The 20,567-nt window shown below is 35.9% G+C and overlaps 1 protein-coding gene across 1 annotated transcript in view; it reads left to right on the forward strand.

Moving 5' to 3' along the window:
- ATAD1 (ATPase family AAA domain containing 1) overlaps positions 1 to 20,567 on the forward strand; it is a 120,530-nt gene that overhangs the window by 42,750 nt on the left and 57,213 nt on the right. The window contains exons 4-5 of the mRNA XM_037804346.1: positions 1,126 to 1,246; positions 17,729 to 17,929. Coding sequence (XP_037660274.1) covers positions 1,126 to 1,246; positions 17,729 to 17,929 — 322 coding nt within the window. The remainder of the gene's footprint in view (positions 1 to 1,125; positions 1,247 to 17,728; positions 17,930 to 20,567) is intronic.

Below are 20,567 nucleotides of genomic sequence, written 5' to 3' on the forward strand. Positions count from 1 at the left end.
TAACATGTATGAAATGTTGTATACCAGAGAAGCTCATTAGAGTCTCATTGCCCAGAGTTTTCATTGGGGGATTTTTCACATGTGCACCCTCTACCTAGCATGTACTAAAATTCTAGACTTCTAGAAGGAAAATAGGTGTTCATCATGAAACCATATTGTTTACACAGTGGGCTGTTCTTACAAGGGAATGGTGAGAACCCTCCAGAAATCTTAAGTTTTTAGTGGTCAACCTGGTAAGCAGGCCTTTCTAAAGATAGCAAGCTGAGACCTGCTATGTCAACACTTTTTTCTGTATACATTTGTGTTGTACAACTAGTACTTTTATATATTTGTGTTTGTGGCATATAAAATGTACTGCTTAAGCTTTAAGTTGTAGATATTTAATTTATGGAATTTAAATATAGATTTCCATGATACAGAATCATAGAAGACAGAATTCTGAAACCCAGTTTTTCCATTCATGTCTTGGCAAATGATTTCCCCTTTGGGTCTCAGTTCCTTCATGTTTGAGTTGAGCCAAAAGACTTTCTTTACTTAAGAACTAAAAATTACATAAGCTGTGCCTATTTTAAAAGTATGTTTCCCTTATTTACTATTTATAAAGACATAAGTTTTGACACAATTTTAACTTTCATTAATAAATTCAGAAGTCCAGTTTGGTGGGTACTAACCTTATTTCTAAAATTTATTCCTGTTATGGTTGACAATTTCATATATGAAATAGGCACACTCCTGGTGAGCTATTCCTCAGTGCTGAATTGTCTTTCTGAACTGTTCACAGTCTCCTTGTGGCATTATTTCCTTCTCATAAATGAAGCGAATTCAGCCTGTTTGATCCTTACAGATTTTTGAGTGCCGAATGTAGTACTTTTTTAATAGTAGGTAGTTGACTATTAAATTCTTTTTTCCAGTTTCATAGTAGTTTATTACTTTCATCATTGCTGTGAAATGTTTGTATTCAACATTCATATGTAATTTTAGCATTTTATTTTTTATGTATAATTATTAGATTAAGATTTGAATTCTTTGGGTTTTTTTTTGTTTTGTTTTGTTTTTTGTTTTTTGTTTTTACTTTGGTGAGTATATATGAGTTGTAAAATTCATGTTGACCTTACCTTTTACCAGGTTACTTGGAGTGATATAGCAGGTTTAGATGATGTCATTACAGATCTGAAAGATACAGTCATCTTACCTATCAAAAAGAAGCATTTATTTGAAAATTCCAGGCTTCTGCAGCCTCCAAAAGGTATGGTAAAAGTTTATGGTGGTAAAGCATTAAAACTCTAGAAAACATTGAAACTTCTGCCATGGTAAAACTAGTTTTTATGAAATTACATTCTCAAGAACACTTTGGCACTTATGAATTATACCCTTACCAAAATCATTTACCTTACACACAAAGTGATTTGACTTTTTATATAAAGTGCAAACTAAATGAATTTGTTTTTTAATTGATTATAAAAGTATCAGTTAATCTCAAACTAGTTAAAAGGTTGCACAACTAATAATTAAAGTCAAATGCCTCATATTTATTTGCAGAACCACTCATTTATTAGCCTTCATAAAAATTAACACTATTGAGACCATGTGAAACAAAGGAGATAAGAAAGGTGCCATTTGCAAATATTAGTGAAATTTAACAAATACAGAAATGCAGATAAAACATTTGAACAGTTGAATGAATAATTATAAAGCTACCACTCAGATAAAGAAACAAACATTAACAGCTACTCATGGGTACTTTATTTATTAAAACTCCATCTTCCAGAAAATTATAAAATCCAAAACCTTTTGTTGCATATTGAATCTTGGGATATTAGTAATTAGTTACTAATTAATTAATGAGTAGTAGTTACAATCCATGAAGAGAAATAATTGGAAAAACTTAATCCAAATTTTCAGCTTTATGTGAATTAAATAGGATTAGGCTACTGAATTAGTAGGGGTTCTTGAGGGAAACAGAACCCACAGGATATATATAGATATAGATACAGATATGGATATTATGTAAATTTTATGAGTTTTCTTTTTTAATAGGAATTGACTCACCTGGCTATAGGGATGGGCAAGTCTGAATTCTGTAGGGCAAGCAGTAAGCTGGGAACTCTTGACTTAGGTATTCTTTTTTTAACGCAATTTTTTTGAGATATATTCACATACCATACAATCATCCAAAGTGTACAATCAGTTGTTCACAGTGCCATCATATAGTTGTACATTCATCACCCCAATCTATTTTTTGAACATTTTCCTTGTGTCAGAAAAAGTGAAAATAAGAATAAAAAATAAAAGTAAAAAAGAACACCCAATCACCCCCCCACCCTATTTTTCATTTAATTTTTTGTCCCCTTTTTCTATTCATCCATTCATAGACTGGATAAAAGGACTGCAATCCAAGAGGCTTTCACAATCACACTGTCACCCCTTGTAAGCTGCATTGCTGTACAATCGTCTTCAGGAGTCAAGGCTACTGGGTTGTAGTTAGATAGTTTCAGGTATTTCTAGCTATTCCAGTGCATTAAAACCTAAATGGGTTATCTATATAGTGCATAAGAATGCCCACCAGAGTGACCTCTCAACTCCATTTGGAATCTCTCAGCCACTGAAACTTTATTTCGTTTCATTTTGCATCCCCCTTTTGGTCAAGAAGATGTTCTCAATCCCGTGGTGTCAGGTCCAGATTCGTCTCCGGGAGTCATATCCCACATTGCCAGGGAGATTTACACCCCTGGGAGTCAAATCCCACATGGGTTGGGGGGGTGGGGCTGTGAGTTCACCTGCCGAGTTGGCTTAGCCAGAGAGAGAGGGCCGTATCTGAGTAACAAAGAGGTATTCAGGGGGAGTCTCTCAGGCAAAATTATAAGCAGGTTTAGCCTCTCCTTCGCAGTAATGAGCCTCATAAGGGCAAGTCCTATGATAGAAGACTCAGCACATCAAACCATCAATCCTCAGTGTTTGTGAGAACATCAGCAACAGTTCAGATGAGGAAGCCCAAAATCTCTGCATTTTCTCCCCGCTCCTCAGGGGGCCCTGCATATATATTTTTATTCTCTGCCCAAATTACTTTGGAATGTGTTGCTATTTTACACTAACTTATGCAAACCTACCAGGTCTCTCTTCCTATTAAAAGTTCCGTGTAACTATGGTATTTCAACAAACAGTAAGTTAAATTGTTTAGAAAATATAGATCTTGCACCAACTAAACATCTCTTCCCTTGGTCTCACATGGGATTTGAGGTTTTAAAACGCGGTCAGTATTATCCTTTACCCTTTGGCCTGATTTGCCCTAGTCCTAACTACATCTGCTTCATTCATATCTCTAGTTGAAGTCTGGACTCTTTTTCAGCTTTTTTAACAGTTGCTATATGTTCTAATAATGACATTCATATCTGCTGAGTTCTAGCTCTGAGTTTCAGGTGTCACACTGATACCCAAAGTTCCGGGATCGATCAGGTTATACACAAAGGGATCAGCATCTTGGAATCTGGAGATAGCCATTACAATTCAGGAATAGACGTGACTGCTGTAAGAACTTATAATCTAGGGACCATTACAATAAGCTTTCCCCTGACAAACTGTGCTCTAAGGTTCAATTCTGAGTGGTGTACACACTGTAGTTAGTCCATATTAGTGAGGCATTATAGTGTTTGCCTTTGTTTCTGGGGTACTTCACTCAAAATGCTGTCTACAGGTTCCATTCACCTCATTGCATGTCTCACAGCTTCATTCCTTGCAGTTGCTCAATATTCCATTTATGCACACACAACAGTTCACCGTTGTGTTCCTTAGACGATGTACCCTTAGGCCACCTCCACCCATTGGAAATCATGCATACTTTCTCCATAAACACCAGTGTGCAAATGTCCATTCATGTCTCTACTTTCAGATCCTCTTAAGTAAATGTCCCCTAATAAGGTTGCAGGACCTTATGGCACCCACATACTTAGCTTCATATGGAACCACCCCACTGTCCTCTAGAAAAGCTATACTAGTCTGCCTCCTAACCGACAGTAAATACATACATCCTTCTCTCCATGTTTTTCTGCAGTACTTTTATCCCTGTTTATATTTTCCCATACAATTTTATAGAGCTATATTCACAAACCATATAATTATCCACAGTGTACAATCAGTTGTTCATGGTATCATCGTACAGTTGTTCATTTATCACAACAGTCAACACTTGAACATATTGATTACTACGAAAAAAAGTGTTTTTTCTTTTAACGAATAATAAAAAGAAAATTAAATATCATACAATACAATGTAATAGTAGGGTCAGACAACACCACCGCTACCAAGAATCCCATATCCTTCCCTTATATCCCCCCTCATACACATTTAGCTTTGGTATATTGCTTTTGTTGCATTTAATGGAAGCATATTACAATGTTACTGTTGACCATAGACTCCAGTTTACTTTGATTTTATTTTTCCCCAGTATCATCTCCTTTCCTACACTCTGCATGGTTGACATTCGTTTTCCCACATGCAAGAACAGTTTTATATTTGTACATTTAGTCACAATCATTAACCACTCCAGTTTTTGCTAAGTTAAACAGTCCCAGTCTTTATCTTCTATCTTTACCTCAGGTGACATAAGTTTTTGATGAATTCCCCAGGAGAAGCTGACTGGCTGAAATAGAGATGGAAATTCTTCCTTCTGACTGATAATCTCATCAGTTCTCCCTTTAAGGCCTTCAGATGATTTGATGAGACCTTTTTCATTGTCAAAGGCAAACTCCTCAGTTGATTTTAGATATAATCGGCCACAGAGGTAATCAGTCCGTGATACATCCTCATAGTAACAATCAGGCCAGTGCTTGCTTGACTGAACACCTGGACAACATAGCTTTGCCAAGTTCACACACAAACTGAAGCATCACAGCTACAATTCTCTGTTGTTTTACATGAACCAGCCAAAAGAAGAGGTTTGGGGAAAGCTGCAAATTATAACTGACTTAACTAAATTGTAAGCACCTGAATGGAATGAATTTAATTTAAAATTGCTAAGACTGTTTGAAAATATTAAAATGTACTGACAAAGCTTATGGATTTAAATTTTAAAAATCAGGTTTAGATAAGTTTAGTTTAAAATGATTAGATTTAGTGATTAGTTGCTGTTATAACTTGAATTTTGAAAATATATTAACACCGGTAGAAAATCTAGGTGCTTGAGGAAAAGTCTGAACATTATTTTAAAGAAGTTGATGTGAAAAAACAAAATGCTGTTAAGTTTATGGGAACAAGCTCAAGTTTCTCACTAAAGAAAAATATTGAAAAAATTTGTGTGGATGCATTATACAGATGTATTTGTTTTTCTTCCTTCACACTTTGTGTTTAATTTTTGTGTGTTTTTTTAGTGCAGTTTTATTGAGAGATATTCCATTCAGACTATACAATCAGTGGCTCACAGTGTCATTGCATAGTTGTGCATTCATGACCACAGTTAATTTTTGAACATTTTCATTACTCTAGAAAGTAAAAAAAAAAAAGAGAAAACTCAAAATATCCTCTACCTCTCCCCATCATTGATCCCCAGCATTGTTGTGGTATACTTGTTTCTGTTGATGAAAGAATACTAAGATATTACTGTTGACTGTAGTCCTTAGATTGCAGTAAGTGTTTTTTTCCCAAATATCATTCTATTATTAACTCCTTCTATAGTTTTGTACATTTGTTATAGTTCATGGTCGAAATTTTTTATATTTTTACTGTTAATCACAGTCATCATCTACCACAAGATACTGAGATACATTCCGATATTTTAACCTGGGTTTCCTTTTGCTGACATATATGACTCTAAACTTCCCCTATCAGCCGCACTCACACTCAATTCAGCACTGTTAATTATACTCACAATAATATGCTACCATTGCCTCTATCCATTTCCACTCATTTAAATTCAAGCTAGGTAAAAAATCCTGCACATCTTAAGCAACTGCACCCCTTCTCTAGCCTCATTCTGTCTCCTTGTAGCCTGTATTCTAGATTCCATGTCCAAGAGTTTATGTGGTATAATTAGTTCATATTTGTGAGATCATACACTATTTGTCCTATTGTGTCTGACTTATTTCACTAGACATAATGTCCTCAAGGTTCATTCATGTTGTCACTTACTTCAGGACTTCATTCCTTTTTCACTGCTGAGTAATATTCCATCATATGTATATACCACATTTTGCTTGTTCATTCATTGGTTGATGGACAGTTGGATTGTTTCCATCTTTTGGCAATTGTGAATAATGCCAACGTGAACATCGGTGTGTAAATGTCTGTTCGTGTCCCTCCCTTCAGTTCTTTTGGGTCCATACCAAGTAGCAGGATTGCCAGATCGTAGGGCAACTCTATACATAGCGTTCTGAGGAACTGCAAAACCACCTTCCACAGTGGCTGTACCATTTTACATTCCCACTGACACTGAATAAGTGTTCCTGTTTCTCCACATCCTCTCCAACACCTTTGGTTTTCTGTTTTTTTAATAGTGGCCATTCTAGAAAGTGTGAAAAGATATCTCACTGTGGTTTTGATTTGCATTTCTCTAATAGCTCGTTAAGGTAAGCATCTTTTCATGTGCTTATAAGCCGTTTGTATTTCCTCATTGGAAAATGTCTATCCATGTCTTTTGCCCATTTTTAAATTGGATTATTTGTCTTTTTTACTGTTGAATTGTGGGATTTCTTTGCATATTCTAGATACCAAAACCTTATCAGGTAGGTGGTTTCTAAATATTTTCTTTCATTGAGTTGGCTTTCTTTTCACCTTTTTGACAAAGACCTTTGAAGCAAAGAAGTATCCAGTTTTGAGGAGGTCCCATTTACCTATTTTTTCTTTTCAGTGCTTGTGCTTTAGATGTAAGGGCTAGGAAACTACTGCCTATTACTAGATCTTGAAGATGTTTCCCTGCATTTTCTTAGTTTTATGGTACTGTCTCATATTTAGGTCTTTGATCCATTTTGAGTTAATTTTTGTATACGGAGAGAGATTTTAGATATAGGTACCCAGTTCTCCCAGCACCATTTATTGAAGAGACTGTTTTGTCCCAGTTGAGTGGACTTGGAAGGCTTGTCAAAAATAATTGACCATAGACTTCTGAGGGTCTATTTCTGAGCTCTCAATTTCATTCCATTGATCAATATGTTTATCTTTATGCCTGTGCTGTGCTGTTTTGACCACTGTGACTTTATAATTTGCTTTGAAGTCAGAAAGCATGAGTCTACCCACTTTCATTCTTCTTTTTCAAGATGTTTATGGCTATTCAGGGCTCTTTTCCCTTGCAAATAAATTTGATAATTAGCTTTCCCATTTCAGCAGAGTAGTGTTAGAATTGTGATTGGTATTGCATTGAATCTTTACATCAGTTGGGCAGAATTAGTATCTTAAGAACATTTAGCCTTCCAATCCATGAACACAGAAATGTCTTTCCATTTGTTTAGGTCTTCAATATCTTTTAGCAATGTTTTGTAGTTTTCTGTGTACAGATCCTTTACATCCTTGGTTAAGTTTATTCCTAGATATTTGATTCTTTAAGTGCTATCATGAATGTAAGTTTTTTTTCTAATTTCCTCCTCAGATAGCTCATTACTAGTGTGTAGAAACACTCCTGTTTTTTGTATGTTGATCTTGTATTCCAGCACTTTGATAAACTCTTTTATTAGCTCCAGTAGCTTTGTCATAGTTTTTTTCAGGGCTTTCTAAATATAGGATCATGTCATCTGCAAATAGGGAAAGTTTCACTTCTTTTATGATTTGGATGCTTTTTATTTCTTTTTCTTGCCTAATTACTCTGGCTCAGACTTCTAGCACAATGTTGAATAACAGTGGTGACAGTGGGCATCCTTTTCTTGTTCCCAATCTCGGAGGGAAGACTTCCAGCCTTTTCACCATTGAGTATGATGTTTGCTGTGGATTTTTCATATATGCCCTTTATCATGTTGAGGAAGTTTCCTTCTATTGCTTTCTAGGTTTTTTTTGTTGAGAAAGGGTGCTGGATTTTGTCAAATGCCTTTTCTGTGTCAATTGAGATGATCATATGGGTTTTCCTTTTCTTTTTGTTAATGTGGTATATTACATTAATGGATTTTCTTATGTTGAACCACCCTTGCATAACTGGGATAAAACCTACTTGATCATGGTGTGTAATTCATTTAATTGCCATTGGATTTTATTTGCAAGTATTTTGTTGAGGATTTTTGCATCTATTCATTTAGAGAGATTGGTCTGAAGCTTTCTTTTCTTGTGGTGTCTTCATAAGGCTTTGATATTAGGGTGTTACTGGCTTCATAGAATGAGTTAGGTAGTGTTCCCTCTTCTTCAGTTTTTGGGAAGAGTTTGAGTAGTTGGTATTCTTGGAATGGTAATTCTTGGAATGCTTGGAAAAATTCAGCTGTGAAGCCATCTGGTCTTGGGCTTTTCTTTTGGGGAGGTTTTTGATGAATGATTCAGTCTCTTTATTTGTGATTGGTTTGTAGAGGTCTTCTATTTCTTTTTGAGTCAGTGTATGTTTTTCTTATGTTTCTACAGAATTGTCCATTTCATCTGAGTTGTGTAGTTTTTCAGCATACAGTTGTTCAAAGTAACCACTTATAATTTTTTTAGTTTCTTTGTGGTCCATGATAATGCCCCACCTCCCATGTTTCTGATTTTATTTATTTGCAGCTTCTCTCTTTCTGTCTTTGTCAGTCTAGCTAAGGGTTTGTCAATTTTATTTGATCTTCTCAAAGAACTAACTTTTTATCAATCCTCCTATTTTTTTTTCCCCCTTTGGTTTTTGTTTTCTGTTTCATTTATTTCTGCTCTAATATTTGTTATTTCCTTCTGCTTATTTTGGGATTAGTTTGCTGTTCTTTATTTTCTCCAGGTGTTCATTTAGGTCTTTCATTTTAGCTTTTTTCTCCTCCTTTATGTGTTTAAGTGTTTTGTGGCTATAAATTTCCTTCTTAGCACTGCCTTCCCTGCGTCCCATAAATTTTGATATGTTGTGTTCTCATTTTCATTTGTCTTGAGATATTTACTGATTTCTCTTGCAGTTTCTTCTTTGAATCGGTGATTGTTTAATAGAATAATTTAAATAAAAATATTTAAATAATAAATATTTAACCTCCACATATTTCTGAATTTTCCAATTCTCCATCTGTTATTTTATTTCCATTAAGATCAGAAAAAGAGCTTTGTATAATTTCAGTTCTTTTTAAATTTATTAAGACTTACTTTGTGACACAGCATGTTATATATCCTGGAGAATGATCCATGAACACCTGAGAAGAATTATGTCCTGCTGTTTGAGGGTACAGTGTTCTACATATGTCTGCTGGGTTTATTTCATTTATCATATTATTTACGTTCTCTATTTCCTTATTGATACTCTGTTTAGACTTTTATCTATTGAAAACAGTGGTGTTTTGAAGTCTCCTGTTATTATTGTGGAGACGTCTATTATTCCCTTCAATTTTTTTTTTTTTTTTTTTTTTTTTTAATTTTGACTGGATGTATTTTGAAACTTTTCCAATGGGCAGCCTTTACTTTTTTTTTTTTTTTTTTTTTGATTTTTTTTTTTTTATTAAATTCAGTTTTATTGAAATACATTCACACACCATACAATCATCCATGGTATACAATCCACTGTCCACAGTATGATATCACAGTATGATAACATAGTTATCAACATAGAACAAGAATAAAAAATAAAAGTGAAAAAAGAACACCCAAATCATCCCCCCATCCCACCCCATTTGTCCTTTAGTTTTTATCCCCATTTTTCTACTCATCCATACACTAGATAAAGGCGGTGTGATCCACAAGGTCTTCACAATCACACTGTCACCCCTTGTAATCTACATTATTATATAATTGTCTTCAGGAGTCCAGACTGCTGGGTTGGAGTTTGGTAGTTTCAGGTATTTACTTCTAGCTATTCCAATACATTAAAGCCTATATTCCCTTCAATTTTGCCAGTGTTTGTTTCATGTACTTTGGGGCACTTTGATTAGGAGCATTGAAATTTATGATTGTTATTTCTTCTTGTTGAATTGCCCCTTTCATTACTGTGTAGTGTCCTTCTTTATCTCTTATAATATTTTCATACTTAAAGTCTATTTTGTCTGATAGTAGTATAGCTGTTTTGTTGTTGGTTTTTTTTTTTGTTGTTGTTATTTGCATGGAATATCTTTCTCCAGCCTTTCACTTTCAACCTATTTGTATTTTGGGGTCTAAAATGAGTCTCTGTAGACAGCATATAGATGGATCATATTACTTTTATCCATTTGTGAATATGTATCTTTTGATTGAGAAGTTTAATCTGTTAATATTCAGTGTTATTAGTGCAAAAGCCGTCCTTACTTTGACCATTTTATCCTTTGACTTTTGTCAGATCTGTTTTCTCTCTTTTTATCCTTTTAGTTATCCTCACTGATAATCTTCATTCTGTACTCTCTGCCAAGCCTCTCTCTCCTGTCTTTTTTTTTTTTTTTTTCCAGCCAGCAGAACCCCCTTTATTTCTTCGGGGCAGGTCCCTTGTTAATAGACTTCCTCACCTTTTGTTTATCTGTGAATGTTTTAAACTCTCCCTCACTTTTAAAGAACAGCCTTGCTGGATAAAGAATTCTTGACTGGCAATTTTTCTCTTTCATTATCTTAAATATATCGTACCACTGCCTTCTCGCCTCCATGGTGTCTGATGAGAGAAGTCAGCACTGAGCCTTACGTGGCTTCCTTGTATGTGGTGAATCACTTCTCTTTCTGTGTTCAGGCATTTGATAGTCTGATTAATGTGTGTTTTGGAGTTGATCTATTAGGATTCATTCTATTTGGAGTACATTGGGCTCCTTTGCTTTGCATATTTATGTCTTCTATAAAGCTTGGGAAATTTTCAGCCATTATTTCCTCAAATGTTCTTCCTGGCCCTTTACCCTTGTCTTCTGGGTCACCTGTGATATGTATGTTTGTACACTTTGTGTTGTTGATCATTTCCCTAAGACCGTGCTCAAATTTTTCCATTTTTTTCTCCGTTTGTTCTTTTGTGTGTTCAAATTCGGTTGGTCTGTCATGATCCTTTCTTTTATGCCTTCAGTTCTGCTGTAGTTTATCTAGTATATTTTTAGTTTTATCTGCATTGTCTTTCATTTCTGTAAGAATTTATTTTTCTATGTATTCTTTCATATTCTTCTTTATGCTTTCCTAGTGTTTTCTTATGCTTTAAAATTTTCTGTTGTTTTTGGGCTCTTGGCATTTGCTTTACTTGGTAGTGTTCTTTTAGGATATAAAAGATTATTGGAATCCCAATCTCTAATTTGTCAGATCTACAGCTTGGTGGTGTACACTTCCTCTAACTAACCAGCAGATGGCGTCTGTGAGTCACCTGTTCCCCTTAAGTCAGTTCTCCCCAACTTTGTCTTTGTGGTGTGTGGGGGTCTGGTTCTTGTGGGGTCCAATTGGTGCACCAAGTTTGGATGTGTTGTTGGTGCTGTCCACCCTGAATGTGGGGTGTGTATCTGAGCTGTTAGGGAGACAGAGCAGCTTTAATATTCATACCTCCCAGGTGTTCGTGGAGAAAGAGTCTAAACCTTCATTTCAGTCTTGCCCCAGATTGTCTCTGCCACTGACCCACAAGTCCTTGGTATTGGTGTAGGGTCCCTGGGATTTCCGAGTGGGTCCCTATTCCCAGCTGTGCCTTTCCAGGGCCTCTGCTGGGGAAAGGCCGTGCTACGTCACAAGTGTGCGCCGTCCTTCAAGGGAAGCCCTGGGCTGCCAGGCCGTGCAGGGGCATTCTCAGCCTGCTGTAAAGATGGCTGAATGGGGCATGTTGACCTTCCCCTTTTTGCACAGTTCTGCCTTCCCAGCTCCGGGACAACCAGTTATGGGCATGCTAAAGGCCACTGTCCACGCCCAATATTGTGGCATGTGCGCGGTGTTGCAGGAAACACTCCCCATCACACTGGGTCCCTTGGTGCGGCTCTGGTCCAGGGCTCCGGCACCGGGCAAGAGTATTCCCAGCCCCGCCAGGAAGATGGCTGCAAGGGATGTAGTTTTTTTCTGCTTTGGGCTCACCTCTGCCCTCCCCGCTCCGAGACAGTTAGCAGTGGGTCCATGAAAGGCTGTCTTCCACACCAGATAATGAGGCGTTCACACAGCCTATTCCCGCCACACTTCACTGTGTGGTTCTTGCTGCTGTATCTGCAGCTGCTCTTAGGTTTTTTTTTTTTAAAAAAAGAACTAGTCCACCTCCAAACACCAACCCACAGTTTCCCCACACCCCAGTATGGCTGCCAGACATTCAGCAGGTTCACTCACTCATTTCAGAATGCAGACTCCCGATTTCACCAAGTTCACAGTCCCTGTGGATTTAGCAGACCTTGTCTAGCTGGTGCATTGCTGGAACTGGTGTTCTGGGTCACTCTCTGGCTTTTATCTAGTATTTTTCACGGAGGTGTTTTTTTGCCCTGTCTCTCCTAGCCACCATCTTAGGTTCCTTCCCTATTGTTTTCTTAATATCCTTTATCTTGTTTAAATTATTCAGGAGATTTGTTTGAACGTTTTAATCAGTTCCAAATTCTGTGTCTTCTCCAGACTTTTTAGTTTGATTATTTCGCTTGACTTTTCTTCTTTTTTCTTGGTGTGTCTTGTAATTTTTTTTGCTGGTGTCTGGCCATTTGGTTATCAGTTTCCCTTTCTTGTCTAAGATTTTGCCGTTGATTGGGTTCATGTTTAAGTTCTTCTGTAGCACTTCATTCATCAGTATTTCCCAGCCCAAACAGGGCCAGGGTTCCACACAGGGAGTACATGCCAGTTCCGAAGTGCCCTGGAAAGAGGGCCAGGAAATCAGCTTTTCGTGACTGCTCTTTCCTAGCCTTCCCAACAGATGGCAGTCTTTGGCAACCTATTCCCCACAGCCCCAACTCTCCCAGTCTGCAGCAGCCAACTGGGCAGGGTCAGGCCATCCAGAAGCTGCTTACCTCAAGGGTGGAGAATGGGCACCAGGAATCTCGAAGAGTTGAGACCCTCACCACAGTTGTTTTGTGTGTGAAAGCAATGACACTGCAGGTGTCCCAGGCTTCTGCATGGAAAAGCTCAAGGGAGTGGAAGCCAGAGGGTTAACTTTGCTTACCAACAGTTGGATCAGGGCTGTGTCACAATCTTGCCAGCGAGGCAAGAACCAGGCCAACCTAAAAATTGCCGGCCTCAGGGGTTGAGGATGGGCCTTAGGTCCCATGGTTGAGTTCACTGACCATAATTTCTCAGTCGTAGTTTCTCCATTTCTTCATCCAGCTCTTCTTTGTATGTTGCAGTGGTCCTGCCCTGGTCTCCTGAGCCCCAGAATTGCTGCTTTGGATAATGTCTGCCTGTTTCTAGGTGTTTTTGGTGGAGGAGTGAGTTCTGCTTCTCCTTATTCAACCATCTTCCTGGAAGTTGCTAATGTATTTTTGAATGAATGAATAAATGTTAACTTATTTGGTTCTGGTTGATTCACCGCCAGTTTCTTTTCTAGGTAAAATGGTGGCATTCCCTATACTCTGTCATGGAAGTCACCTTTGTATTTTATTTTAATTACATAATATATTTTAAAAAGTAGGCATTTCCATACCCCCTCTGGTTTACCTCAGCATGTCGTTAATAAATATTGTCATTTTTAAAGTGATGTTATATAAAGAAAATTTGGAAACTCTGATTTAAGCCAATATTTTAAGAGCTTTACAGATTATAATTTTTATCAGGTCTGTCTGTAAGTGATTTATTTATAGAAAGAGCGATGATTTTAATATAATTGAGAATTTGTTGGTAGTGATTTCCAAATGTTCAAAATCCCAACCTGTTTAGATCCCTTATATATAAAAAATATTACCTAAAATTGTATTTAGAAGCAAAATTTAAATGGAAAGTTTAGCTTCCTTGGAAATTAAAGTAGTTGAGACTGATAGTTTCTTTTCCTTTAAAGAAAGATTATTGTCTGTTTTTTTTGTTTGTTTGTTTTGTGTGTGTGTGTGTGTGTGTGTGTGTGTGTGTGGTTTTTTTAACCATTAACATTTTATTATGCTTGTTTTACTATTTACCCAATACTTCACCATCCATCCATAAATCCATTTTAATTTTGATGCAGTTTGAATAATTGCAGACATATGTATCCATCCTCCTAAAAGTTCTCAGTATACAGTCATTAACTGAAGTTCAGTACTTTTTTAGTTTTTCATGTAAAATTTACATAATCATTTGCACAAATATGTATTAAATATTTGGACAAATATATACACCTGTGTAATCCAACCCCTATCAAGATAACACTATTACCATCACCCTGGAAAGTTCCCTCATGCTCCTCTCCAGTTCTTTTTTTTTCTCACCATAGACAGATATGCCTCTTTTAAAATTTTTTATATATAGAATCATATTATGTATTCTCCATGATGATTTTTTTTATTTTAAATGCTATTTTATTGAGATGTAGTCACATACCAGATAATCATCCAAAGTTTACAATCTCTGGTTCATAGTATCACCGTATAGTTAAGCATTCATCACCACAATCAATTTTTTTCAAATAATTCAATTTTATTGAGATATATCCACATACCATGTGGTCATACAAAGCATACAATCAGTTATTCACAGTACCACAATATAGTTGTGCGTCCATCACCAAAATTAATTTTTGAACATTTTCATTACCACATACACAAAAGTAATAAGAATAAAAATTAAAGTGAAAAAGAACAATTAAAGTAGAAAAGAACACTGGGTGTTTTTTTTTTTTTTCCTCCGTTTTTCTACTCATCCATTGATACACTGGACAAAGGGGAGTGTGATCCACATTGTCACCCCTCATAATCTACTTTTTTATATAATCATCTTCAAGATTCAGGGGTTCTGGGTTGTAGTTTGATAGATTCAGGTATTTACCGCTAGCTATTCCAATTCACTAGTACATAAGAGTGGGTACATAAGAGTACCCACCAGAGTGACCCGTTGGCTTCTTTTGGAATCTCTCAGCCACTGAAACTTATTTCATTTCATTTCACATCCCCCTTTTGGTCAAGAAGATGTTCTCCATCCCACGATGCTGGGTTCCGATTGCTCCCTTGCACAATCAATTTTTGAACATTTTCATTACTCCAAAAAAATAAGAATTAAAAAAAGAACACACAAAACATCCATACCCCTTTTTATTTTATAAAGTAACTTTTAATATCAGAAACATAAAACTCTTATAATTCTCTTTACTGCATATATGTAATATCAGTGCTTTGACCATCTTAAGTTAAAGGCCCTTTATCATAAAATATATAGTTTTAAACTTTACTCAAATTGAATTTATAATCCCTGTGACTTCTCTACGTATACAAAACAAAAAACTAGTAAAATTAGCAGATACTAAACTATGTTGATAATTTATTCTTAGTTTGTGGTTTTTAGAAACAGTACATGCACCTAATATATGTCAGTTCCTTGGCTTATTAGTTTCAGTGTACAAGGCAATAAAATACAAAATACATGCTTCGTGAACATTCATATCTACAAGACGGCAGCTAAAGATTAAGTTTCAATACTAACGTTTAACTGTTTCTACAAGCAGTTAGCATTGCATCATACTATCATATGCTATCAAGGCAACTTTTTTATACTGAAAAAAATCAAAATAACCATTATATGTAAACTTTTATATGAAATGTTAACTCTTCAAGTGGAAATAAAAAATAAAATTTGTCTATTTACTATTCAGTAAACATAAGACTACAATTTTTTGTTATACTGAGGAAAAAAAGGTCTTATGTGTTTGGGGAAAATAATGCTTAAAAATTAATTAGTAGAAAAATCTGCCAGTGTGATGTTTTTCCTCTCGATGCCAGCACTGATTTGGGAACATGCTGAGGATGACATTATAGATATCTACAAGTGAAATGTAAAAGTTTTTTTTCAAGAAAGCTTTCCTTATCATTGGAAGTAGTTTTGAAATGAAGTAAACTGATTGGCGGCTTTCACAGCTGCTTTTGTGAATTTTGCTAAGGGCTATGTTATCCCTCTCTCTGCTCCCTCCCCTAAATTACTAAAAAATAAAAATATATTTATAATGTGCAAGACAAACATGATTGAACATAAATGTTTCACATTTTGATTTATAGTCTAAAAATTAATTGATAGGTTGATCAGACTAATGAATAGAATGTTGCGTCCTCAATTAGCTAATAAAGGTGCATCCCAAAGCCCTTCCTCTAAAGGGAAATCCCAGGTGGCCCTTTCTGCAATAAAGAAATGTGTAAGAATTCACAACGGAGGCATTTGCATTCCTGATCTACTCATCACACCAGTCTTGAGCATTCTGGGTGAGATGAAGGTGAATGTAGCAGTTTTTGTCCCAAATTATAACCAGTGATCTAGTTAACGGCCATCAGCCCTGTTCTTACCAATAAATAATCACAATGCATTAAAAAGTTACTTGCAATCCTGCAGAATTAGGCATGAGTTGTTGTGAAACAAAAAACCTGTTTTATTAGAACTGACACTGGAAAGAAGGCAGCACTGGAAGTGTCTGAATCATTTGTAATACCAAGTAGCCTCCTAAAACTTTTAATGTGGTTGGGCTTTGGGACCCATCATTTTGAAATCTTAGAAGTATACATTTTTCTCATAGGCTCATATGATCTATGATTATCTTCACTCATTTTAGCAATTCTTGTACAAACAATGACTCTGGGTCTACAAGATAGTATTAATAATTCAAACCAAAGTAATAGACAAGAGACCACTTAGGTTTAGTGTTACCATAGCAGCCTTTTATGAAGTTACTAACAACTTTAGCCTAATCCCAGTAAAGCCTGATAACTGTCATAAGAATTCGTTAGGAAGTTTACTGGGGGTACAATTATATCAATGCCTTTATGAGTCCATACAGAGATATAGTATTTATGTGTGTATGTATAGTTAAGAGTGAATTTGGATTGCCTGAGTAGCAGTTGCCTGGCAAACTGGACATGATGGCATTCTCTTTTCACACAAAAATGATATAATGTATAAGAATAAACTCCAGAATGACCTCTGGACTCTATTTGAAACCTCTCAGCCACTGAAACTATTTTGTTTCATTTCTCTTCTCACTTTTGATCAAAGATGGCTCTCTTAATCCCACATTGCCAGGGCCAGGCTCATCCCCCGTAGTGATGTCCTATGTAGGGGGGAAGGGCACACATATGTCCTTTTGGTCAAAACTTGTTTCTGAGCAATATAGCACAATACTTTTAGAAGTTGTCTGTCTTTTCTAGGTTATCAGAGTGCTATAATGCTCTGTTTGTGAAGGTGTAGGGCATTCGATGATTTTAATTGTCAATACATTGAAAGAGTGGTATTATTTTGGATGTGAAGACAATAGTCTTTAGTATCCTGAACTGAACTGTTAAAGGAAAGGAGGTGGCACAAGAATGTTGTAATTCCCAAATATATGTCATCACTAACACTTACGTTGGAACATGATGCCTTTCTTTCTGCTACTCCATTAACTGGATTGCTAGCATATTCACATCAGTTTTTTTTATGTGGATTTTATTTCTAAAACAAATTTTGAGACTTGAAGTTTTATATTTTTCTGATTATCCTCTAATATAAACTATAAAAGATGAATATAAGCAGAATCAAACATTGGGAAAAATTTTAGTGTAGTCAGAATTATATGTTTTATAAATTAAAGCAAATGTCTCATTCTCTTAAAGGAAATAATAAAATAATAATACTTTATGTTAATTTCCAGGTGTTCTTCTCTATGGGCCTCCAGGCTGTGGAAAAACATTGATAGCCAAGGCTACAGCCAAAGAAGCAGGCTGTCGATTTATTAACCTTCAGCCTTCAACACTGACTGATAAGTGGTATGGAGAATCTCAGAAGTTGGCTGCTGCTGTTTTCTCACTTGCCATCAAGTTACAGCCTTCCATCATCTTTATAGATGAAATAGGTATGTTATGTTTTCTATGTGAACATTTTAAACAGCCTTTTTATTATTATTATTAAATTCAGTTTTATTGAAATACATTCACACACCATACAATCATCCATGGTATATAATCAATTGTCCACAGTATGATAACATAGTTATGCGTTCATCACCACAATCTATCGCTGAACATTTTCCTTACATCGGAAAGAACCAGAACAAGAATAAAAAATAAAAGTGATAAAAGAACATCCCCCCCATCCCACCCCATTTGTCCTTTAGTTTTTATCCCCATTTTTCTACTCATCCATACACTAGATAAAGGGGGTGTGATCCACAAGGTCTTCACAATCACACTGTCACCCTTTGTAATCTACATTATTATATAATTGTCTTCAGGAGTCCAGACTGCTGGGTTTGAGTTTGGTATAAACAGCCATTTTTAAAGATGGTGTTTAGATAACCAGGTTTAATTTTAATATTTATTATGCCATTTTAATAAAATAAGAGATAAGCAGCATCCTAATATGCTATATATTATTTCCATGTTGTAGTTTCTGTCTTTTCCCTGTTTCAAACAGTATTCAGTGTACATCCATGTACATATTTTTTTTGTGCACGTATGCTTGTCCAGGGTAGATACCTGAAGTGGAACCATTAGGTTATGTGATGTGTCCATCTTAACCTCTCTAGCATTACCAGTCCTCCACAGTGATTATACCTATTTTCCCTCCCACCAATGTCTAAAATTTCTATTTCCCCACGTATTCCCTAAGATTTGTTTTTTTTTCAGACACGGAAATTTGTGTTTCCGTGCTTTCCAGTGAATTTTGGCATCTTTTGACATCTTGATTAGCCGCTTGGGTTTCCTTGCTTGTGAATTGCCAGTTTCTCTTTGGTTATTTACATTTTTCTTAGTAATTCTTTGTTGATTTTTATTATGATTGCAAATATTTTCTAGAATGGCTTGTTTTCACTTAGTTTATGATAGTTTTTACTGAAATCTTTTGAAAGTTCTTCTAGCAAGGTTTGGAATAGTGAATTTTTTTTCAAAATTCGGTGTTTTTTTTTTTTTACAGTAGTTGCTCTATCCCTTAGAATTTCATTTCGTTTTATGTTTTCTAAATTTTAAAAATACTGTTTAAATATTGTTTTTTACATTGTTCTGTCATTTGAAATCTAATTCTCCTTTATGTTGTTGACTCTTTCAGAGGAGTTTGTTTCCTTTTGTCTTTTCTTACATTAGATGTCTTTAGGCTTGGTTTTCTTTGGGAATTCTGCTTTGCCTAAGAAGATCCAAACTATTTTGCCTATCTCTACCTGGAGCCTCAGGGTTTTAATCATTCAGAACCGATTTTTATGATAATTTCTCAACTTGAATGTTCCTAGACAGAATGATAGTACATATTTAGACTTCACAGCTAAGTGAGTGCCCCCATGGTCCTGTTTTTTGTTTTGTTTTGTTTTGTTTTGTTTTTTGTTTTTTTGAGTAAGCAGGTAGAAAGTTTGTTAAGGATGGATGTGAGAAGACATGCCGGCACTCTTGCATGAAAAGAGAGATGAGAGGTTCCTGTAATGTAGGGCAGTCTCTTGTATAGGTTTTTTGTTTTTTTTTGTGATTTTTATTAACTATTTAAGTGCTCTCCCCTTTTTCCTCCTTCACTGATGCTTGATCATAGATGACTGACTCAGGCGGGGTCTGTTGGCTCCACCCTTCTCCCTCTTGGTCCTGGTTTTTTTTAATAATCAAGGGAGAGCATTCCTTCTACCCCTAGCCCAGGTATAGACTCATCAACTTCCTTGTAATCTCCCTGTTATACTGGTGAGTGCATGTTTTTTCTTTCCTGTTGTCTACACTTTCTGTGGGGGTACATCCTTTTGAGCCTCTTGGCGTCAGTCATTGAGTCATTGGATGGGTATTATCACTGAAGGAGAATCTTTTGATGCTACTCATATGTATCTATTATGTACACACACACACGCACACGCACACATAGGCATAATCACTTCAAGTTCTTGCCATTCGTATTTTCAGTTCCCTTTTTTTCTGAACTCTGAGACAGTTTTCTTTCTTGCAATCTCAGATATGCATTAACTTTTTAGAAATTACAGATTTATGGAAAAATTGAGCCCCTAGTACAGAGTTGCTATATAACCTCCTCCCCTGTACTCAGTTTCTCTTATTATTAACATGTTTTGTTAGTATGGCACATTTTTACAATTAATGAACTAATATTGATAAATTATTATTAACTAAAGTTATAGTTTACATTAAGGTTCACTCGTTGTGTTATACAGTTCTGTAGATGTTGACAAATGCATAATGTCATGTATCTGCTATTACAGTGTCATAGAGAGTAGTTTCATCATCCAAAAATTCCCTGTTTACCGTCCATTCATTCCTTTTCCTTCACCCAACCCACCCCTGGCAACCACTGATCTTTTTCCTGTCTCTATAGTTTTGCCTTTTCTAGAACACCATAGACTTGGTATCATACAGTATGTAGCCTTTTCAGACTGGCTTTGTTCACTTAGCAATATACATTTACAGTTTCTCCATGTCTTTTTGTGGTTGGATAGCTAATTTTTTATTGCATCCCGTTGTAAGGATGTACCACAGTTTGTTTATTCATTCATCTATTAAAGGACATGTTGGTTG

Source organism: Choloepus didactylus, chromosome 15, assembly GCF_015220235.1.
Source record: "Choloepus didactylus isolate mChoDid1 chromosome 15, mChoDid1.pri, whole genome shotgun sequence".
Lineage (NCBI taxonomy): Eukaryota > Metazoa > Chordata > Mammalia > Pilosa > Megalonychidae > Choloepus > Choloepus didactylus.